Source organism: Hippoglossus stenolepis, chromosome 19 (assembly GCF_022539355.2).
Source record: "Hippoglossus stenolepis isolate QCI-W04-F060 chromosome 19, HSTE1.2, whole genome shotgun sequence".
Taxonomy (NCBI): Eukaryota; Metazoa; Chordata; class Actinopteri; order Pleuronectiformes; family Pleuronectidae; genus Hippoglossus; species Hippoglossus stenolepis.
The window spans coordinates 19,428,904-19,436,961 of NC_061501.1; the positions used below are offsets into that span (position 1 = coordinate 19,428,904).

Here is an 8,058-nt window from a genome sequence, read left to right on the forward strand (position 1 = left end):
AACAACCTGACCTCAGAGGGACCTCACGGAACTGGGGCTGTTCCTCTGCATCGTAAACCAGTTCCCTCCAGTTGAGTAACAACCGTTCAAACTTCGCTGCAGTGAAGGAGGAAGTCTGGAAACGTGTTTTTCCATCATCTGTGAATGTTTTCGTTTCATGGTTATTAGCTGATCCTGTTTATGATCGGTTATGATGATAAAGCTGGAACTCAAACAATAACTCCAGTTTGTTAGACACGTCTCATGAAACATAATTCAACAGCTCCAAATAACGACAGCCTCTAAAAACCACCCTAGATTTGAATCAGCACCTTTAAGAAATGGGTCTATTTGTTGTATTAGACATATTGTGTGTAACATTTTAAAATCAGTTCACAGGGGCTGAAAACAAAAACTGCACAAGAATACCCATCTGACGTGTATCGATCGTCATCCTGAGCCTGGACGTCACAACGGCAGCAGCTCCTCTCGTCTTCTGGGGCAAAGATCCCAGATGTCACTTTTGGATGAATTGTGAAACTTAAACCACTTCATCATTTCTTTAAAAACGCTGACATAGCTCGCTACGTGTAGTTCCTCTTTCGTGTTGAAGTGAAATGTGTACTGGTGGATTCCAGACAGTTTCCCTTTGACATAAATACATTTAAATGATTAGTCTCAAGCTGCTTTAAACACGTATTTGAACCTGATAAATACTTGGAACCAACAGTAACTTGAGATGAAGGCATCACGTTTAAATCCAGGGAGTAAGTCCAAAGAGGTGATATTATTTATGTTGAAAGAGTTTTTATCTTGTGTGCATGAGATGTTTCATTTAAACACAGGAAAAAAGATCTCATGGGTCTTTGGACACAAAGTTACAGAAAATACAAACTAATATTTTGGGGAAACAACAGAACAGAAAAACGTTTCAGCAAAACCACATTGATCATATTTGAGAAAAGTTTACAATTCCATGATTTTGATGTTTTGTGAAGGCGTGTGATTTTTGGCTGAGTCATTCCTCTCAACTCTTTCCTCCCTGTTGAGTTCTGTCTTCACATCAGCTGATTGAAGTTGCTTCGGCTGCGTTCTGGGACGTGTGGTCACATCCAGTGACGTCGTGTTCAGCAGTAAAGTTTCTGTGAGTTAAAGAGGAACTGATGCAGAGGATGGTCAGGCTTTCCTTTTGAATTTCAAGAAGTTCAAGTGTTGAGAATAAAGTCGACTCCTCTGCTCCAAAGCTCGTGTGTCTTCAAAGTCAAAGCACTGATCACCTCTGTGTTTATGAGCTTACAGAGGTAGGATTTCCTACAGGGGACGTGTGTGCTAACGTTAGGTCAACTGCTAATCCGTCCAGTGGGGTTTAAGTTATCGTAACACCAATGAAAACTTGGCCGAGGAGAACGTGAGTCGAGGTTAAAGAATTCATGACAGAAGTCGCCTCAGATAAATTCTGTGTTTAATGACGTTCAGATAAATCCTCACACAGTATATACAGCGTATTTTACTCATGGACAATAACCACAGTCTCATCCAGTTTGTTAATAATTAAATTCTATATGGAATGCAACTTAAAGCAAACAGCAAAACATCAGGGCAAATAAATAGTGAACGACGAGAGTGTGAACGAATCACTGAACGATCCACTTCAGATAATATTCTGTTGAAACGAGACGACAGTGACACAGTGTCGAGCGTCACTCCTCCACCACCTCCTCCTCCTCCTCCTCCTTCTCCTTCCCTCACCTCCTCCTCCTCCCTCCTCCTCCACCTCCTCCTCCTCCACCTTTTTCAGTGACGTTTAAAACCTTCAGTATAAATCCTGACCAATAGCATCTTGTCGATCTCCGTGTTTGTGAAACAAGCAAAACCTTTACGAGACAAATAAAAACAGACTGAGAACATAAACAGTCCGGAGCTGTGGTGGAAACTGGAAAATTCCTTCTATCAATACTTTTCAATCATCAGTCACGTTCCCTTCACGAGTGCAAATAACAATTATAAATTAAAAAGGTCAGAAACAAAGAAAAAGTCCTTCAGTTTCCAAGAGTCTGAGGCGACTGTCAAGCTGTGACATATAACAACATATAACATCATATATATTCTTTATGTTATTGATTAATGGATTAAATTTCATTTTATTTTGATGTTTTTCAATATTTCTGAGATTTAATACTTTCTTGTTTTTAAGTGTAACTGGTCTTTATCTGCTGGTGGCAGATGTTACAGATGTTTTGCTGACAACTAACACACTAAAAACACTGTGAGATTTTTGATGAATCAAATAGAAACTTGAGGAGCTGACGTCAGTGATAAAGAAACTGGGACTGGTTACTACATGAGGAGGAGGAGGAGGAGGAGGAGGAGGAGGAGAAGGATTGTTGCCAGAAGCAGATGGAATGTGAACAGATGAGAAGACGTGTGACGAGTTTGTTCATAGAACAGGCGTCAGCGTTCAGGACGGGATGATCCATCACACTCAGAACCAGCAGCCAGTTAGAATCTGTAGCTCCGGGTGGATGCTCACATTAACATATTCAAAGAATGAACCTAAAAAACGAGGTCATACGAGTGTGTGTGTTACTGGAAGGTGGACGTCTGTCGGGAGGCAGACGTGCGTCTTCACGTCGTCTCAGCTGCTCGAGTCGTTGCTCTCTGTTTGCTCTTTCTTCTCAGACTTCTTCAAAATAAAAAGACACAAAAATCAGCGAAGCCACAACAACAACAAACCACCAACACACATTCACGGAGATGATTACAAAACTTTAAATAGTGAAGAAGACTCACCTTCTTTTTACCAAACGGTGGTTCTTTCCACAGAGTCTCCAGCGTGACTCTGCCCTGCTGAGCCCAGGTGAACGCCGAGTCTCGACTCCCCTGGTCGACACACACGCAACATCATTACACACACACGCAAGTTAATCGTGTTATTATAATAAACAGTAGCTTTTAATATGAACTTGTCAAATAGTTTTTGATCCCAACCTGCTCACACCACACGTTTGACGTTTGTATGATGAACATTTTAAATGATTGATTTCCCTCTCACACCTGATGCTTGTTCTTTTCTCTTCATTATCATGTAAATATTACAAAGACGAGTTGTTCTTTAAATGCTCAAAACATAAATACAACACATGTCATTTACAACCCTACATATTTGATTCCCCCAGAATCGTTGGGGTTGTAGGAATAACTCGAATATGAAGATTCATTTCATAACAGGCAGGTTCCTGATTGGAGCTCAGGGTCACAGCCAGTCTACATGTATTGTGACATTTCAGGAGATGAGACATGTTTACACACATGTACACAAAACACAAACACACCTTTAACACGGCTGCGGCCTGCTGAGGGTAAAACATGGACGCACTCAGAGCCACGAGTCCGACTGGAAACAACAGTCTCTTCACCCTGGAGCCTGAAACAGAGACAACACTTGTCTAAACGCTGCTGTGAGAAGGGAGGAGACTTTTCCTTCTGCTCCTCATCGTCTGCTGTTTACCGAACTTTGATTTAATAATTCATCTCAAGGCCAAACACAGAACTTTGTCACGTCCTGTGTTTACTGAGGGTAACTTGAGGATAATGGGTTTTAAGGGTTCATTTTACTGTCAGGTAAAGTTTATTACTTCAAGCCCCTCCCCCCCGTGAAAGATTAAGATTGACAGACTTTATAGCTCCTGTTATTACTCTTTATCTTCTATGCATCGAGGTTTTGAAACGAGTTCCCATGATGTGGGGCCACATGTCAACAGCAAACAGAATGATGAAAACAAATCAGACGCGTTTAGACGACTGACGTTTACATGTGAGTGAAGTTTGGTGCAGATCCAAAGAGTGCAAACGTGTACAAGTTACCTTTAGCCAAGTAAAGTCCCAGGAAACCAGAAAAACCAACCGCTGCCACACTGGGGTAGAGGTCAGGGGGGGGGTCACTGAGGAACTGGTACACGTCTGACAGATCAAAGAAAGAAGTGGTGAATTATCTGGTGATAAGGAGGTAGGCAGCAGCCAGAGGAAAAGAAATGTTGTTAATTGGCACAAATTAAATTAAACTATTTGTATCATTGTCAAGTTTAAAACAACAACTACACTTACAATACGACTTTACAGATACATGACACACAACTGTCCTCAGCAGACAAACCTTCACTTGTTCCTCCAGTTTGTAGCGTGCCAACGAGTTTCTTATCTCGTGCGCACAAGATAAAACTAAATATCACCTCTCAGGGCTTTAGCAGCTCCGCAGAGAAAAAGTGTGGAAAGTAGAAAAGTTCATTATATCTGAGATTTAACCAGTTGTGTTGATCGGGTTTTGATGCGTTGACCTTATTCTCATGATTACTGATTATTATGATTCTTAAGTCACATGCTGCACTGACTGTCTGAATGTGATTTTGTCACCTGTGACTGTGGTTATTGACGAGTTGACCGAAGGCTCCACAGTCTTGTACACTTGCTGCGGTTGAAGATCGTCAGCAGGAGCAGGTCGAGTCGGACAGAAGAGCAGGTTACATTCATCTGATGACACACTGAGCTTCCACATGCGCAATAACACGGACTTCTATATATTCATGAAGACCTTTCATGGCACAAATAATCGTTCAAGCCTGGTGGAACATTTTATAGACTTCAATAATAAAGACAAGTCACATGTGGAGCAGAGACATAAAACAGAAATGAAAGGAACAACCCATCATCCATATCGTAGTTCAGCAAAAGGTTCACAACAGCATCTGAACAGATAAAAGACCGGAGCTACCAGTGAGCACTTTATTAGGTACACCTGCATAATGTGTTGCCGTTCAATGCCACAGCTCAGGCGTGAATTTGACATCCAAGAAACTGGTGTTTTTGATCAAATCAAAATGTACGTTTATTATCGAGGTGATGATGTTCTGGTACTAATTTTTCAGAATTTACATACGAAGAACATTACAATACTACTGAATTAAAACATACAAGCTCTATGAATACACCCGTTGGAAAGAAATGAAGACACAGTCTTTACTACTTACTACATACAAATACTGAGAGATTGCCCCAAGCTAAAGCTCCCGTTTAAAAATACAGAACCATTTCAATATGGAAATAAAGGAAAAAGCAATCAACTTCATAAGAGATGGTTTGGACGGGGTTTTGTGCAGAAGGTCTAAACTATCAGATTAAAAATGTGTCATAGATATGCACATTAAACTTATTATTACATGACCAAACAGCAACAACAGTTAGAGATAAAACTTTAACGTTTAGCCGTCACCCACCTCAATTTTCCCCATCGCTGCCTGACTGGTTTGCTGCAAAGAAACAAGAAAAACAAGAAAAGCAAAACCAAGTTCGTTAATTTACACCTGGGGGGGGGGGGGTGCTTCAAACACCACAGATACATGATACACTGCAGCCTCTCTTAGTCTGTCAGTGACTCCACAGCAAATTCAAGCAGGAAGCAAGATTTGTAAAGAATAATTAGGTTGGCATAAATCCAAGAATGCAAAGACACAAGCTCTTTGTTAAAAAACGTTTCTCTGGCGTGAGAAGCACCGCACACACCTGACACTGGTTCGTGTACGGCTCCGCCCATTTCCTCAGCGAGGCGACGCTCTGCTCCAACGGGCCGACGTCCGGCTCCGCGCAGACCGGCCCCGCTTCAGGTGTGGTGTATAGAGACGGCAGCTGAGACAACAACAGGACGACACCATCAGGACATGGGACACTTGAGGGAGACGTTAGAACAGACTGAACATCTGAAGCAAGGTTACGGGTCCACGTCAGCTCGACTCAGGAGAGAAGACCGAGGAGCCTTCAACTCGCACAGCAAGAAAAACAGCTGTCACAAACTTTAACAAACACACAGGATCAGGAAGTATCACACAAACACACAGGATCGGGAAGTATCACACAAACACACAGGATCGGGAAGTATCACACAAACACACAGGATCGGGAAGTATCACACAAACACACAGGATCGGGAAGTATCACACAAACACACAGGATCGGAAGTATCACACAAACACACAGGATCGGGAAGTATCAACAAGTATCACACAAACACACAGGATCAAGTATCACACAAACACAGGATCGGAAGTATCACACAAACACACAGGATCGGAAGTATCACACAAACACACAACAGAGAAGTATCACACAAACACAAGGATCGGGAAGTATCACACAAACACACAGGATCGGGAAGTATCACACAAACACACAGGATAGAAGTACACAGGATCGGAAGTATCACACAACACACAGGATGGAGATCACAACACACAGGATCGGGTATCACACAAACACACAGGATCGGAAGTATCACACAAACACAGGATCGGAAGTATAACACACAGAACACACAAACACAGGATCGGGAAGTATCACACAAACACACAGGATCGGGAAGTATCACACAAACACACAGGATCGGGAAGTATCACACAAACACACAGGATCGGAAGTATCACCAAACACACAGGATCGGAAGTATCACACAAACACACAGGATCGGGAAGTATCACACAAACACACAGGATCGGGAAGTATCACACAAACACACAGGATCGGGAAGTATCACACAAACACACAGGATCGGGAAGTATCACACAAACACACAGGATCGGGAAGTATCACACAAACACACAGGATCGGGAAGTATCACACAAACACACAGGATCGGGAAGTATCACACAAACACACAGGATCGGGAAGTATCACACAAACACACAGGATCAGGAAGTATCACACAAACACACAGGATCGGAAGTATCACACAAACACACAGGATCAAACAAACAAGGATCGGGAAGTATCACACAAACACACAGGATCGGGAAGTATCACACAAAAAACACACAGGATCAGGAAGTATCACAAACACACAGGATCGAATATCCAACACACAATCGGAAGTATCACACAAACACATAAGTATCACACAAACCACAGGATGGAAGTATCACACAAAACGTATCCAAACACACAGGATCGGGAAGTATCACACAAACACACAGGATCGGGAAGTATCACACAAACACACAGGATCGGGAAGTATCACACAAACACACAGGATCGGGAAGTATCACACAAACACACAGGATCAGGAAGTATCACACAAACACACAGGATCGGGAAGTATCACACAAACACACAGGATCGGGAAGTATCACACAAACACACAGGATCGGGAAGTATCACACAAACACACAGGATCGGGAAGTATCACACAAACACACAGGATCGGGAAGTATCACACAAACACACAGGATCAGGAAGTATCACACAAACACACAGGATCGGGAAGTATCACACAAACACACACGGCCCAAACATCCACACATTTATATCTTTAAACACTGAACGTGATATTACAGCCAGAAATAAAGGATGAAACTCTTCCTACTTTAAAGAATTATCATAAGATTAATGTGTGACATATATATACCTGGGGTTTTTGATATATACCCCCCCCCTGTCAGTCAGCTGTTCACCCACCTCATCCAGGCTCAGCAGCGGCTGGGAGTTCTTCTTCTTCCCCTCAGCAGCAGCAGCAGCAGCGGGCACGGAGCCGCTCCACAGGCCCGCCAGCCCCGCGGTGCACAGCGCCCCCTGGCGGCCGGACGACAGAACACACGCACCGGTTAACGAGGAGGGAGAAGAGCAGCGTGAAGCGTCTTTAAACACGTTCATCACATCGGGCTTCGAACACAATCAACGATTAACCGATTCTCTTAGAGATAAACTGTGTTTCCTAGCTAGCAGCTAGCCACATGCTAACCGCAGATGTGTTATCTCCGTCTGATTCACTGTCACTGATCACGTGTCACCGCGTGACGCTGCGAGTCTGTTTCATTGAATCACCGACACTTAATTATATCTAGATATCATTCATAATGTTCAAATGTCTGAATACAAGTTACCAGTTTCACAGAGGACATCTTCCTTCTTCTTCTTCTTCCTCTTCGGTTGTCAGAGAAGAAAACAGCGTAGGAGGTGCAACACCGCCGCCTGCTGGTCCGGAGCGGGAACTACAAGTCAAATCTTAACTAAATAAAATAGGGGAGGGGGGGGAACTTT

The 8,058-nt window shown here is 42.9% G+C and overlaps 1 protein-coding gene across 2 annotated transcripts; it reads right to left on the reverse strand.

Moving 5' to 3' along the window:
• Positions 1-1,424: 1,424 nt before the first annotated feature.
• Positions 1,425-7,960, reverse strand: apoob (apolipoprotein O, b). 2 transcript variants are annotated; one of them, XR_007032226.1, is made up of 10 exons: positions 7,902-7,960; positions 7,477-7,590; positions 5,536-5,658; positions 5,250-5,282; positions 4,390-4,444; positions 3,844-3,939; positions 3,312-3,403; positions 2,770-2,859; positions 1,754-2,662; positions 1,425-1,712 (listed from the first exon to the last, which is right to left on the reverse strand). XR_007032226.1 is itself a non-coding variant. In XM_035142055.2 (9 exons), exons 1-9 carry the CDS (start codon positions 7,917-7,919, stop codon positions 2,615-2,617), a joined length of 669 nt encoding a protein of 222 aa, XP_034997946.1. In that variant the 5' UTR covers positions 7,920-7,960; the 3' UTR covers positions 1,425-2,614. The 2 variants fall into 2 exon arrangements, 1 of the variants encoding a protein (XP_034997946.1); XM_035142055.2 differs by having other exon boundaries at positions 1,425-2,662.
• Positions 7,961-8,058: the final 98 nt, after the last annotated feature.

Excerpts from the sequence above, each read along its gene's own strand:
- apoob (XM_035142055.2), bottom strand. Across the intron at positions 5,283-5,535 it reads CGTACACGAACCAGTGTCAG|CAAACCAGTCAGGCAGCGAT; the intron begins GTGTGTGCGGTG and ends GTTTCTTTGCAG. Across the intron at positions 3,940-4,389 it reads GTCAATAACCACAGTCACAG|ACGTGTACCAGTTCCTCAGT; the intron begins GTGACAAAATCA and ends TTGATCTGTCAG.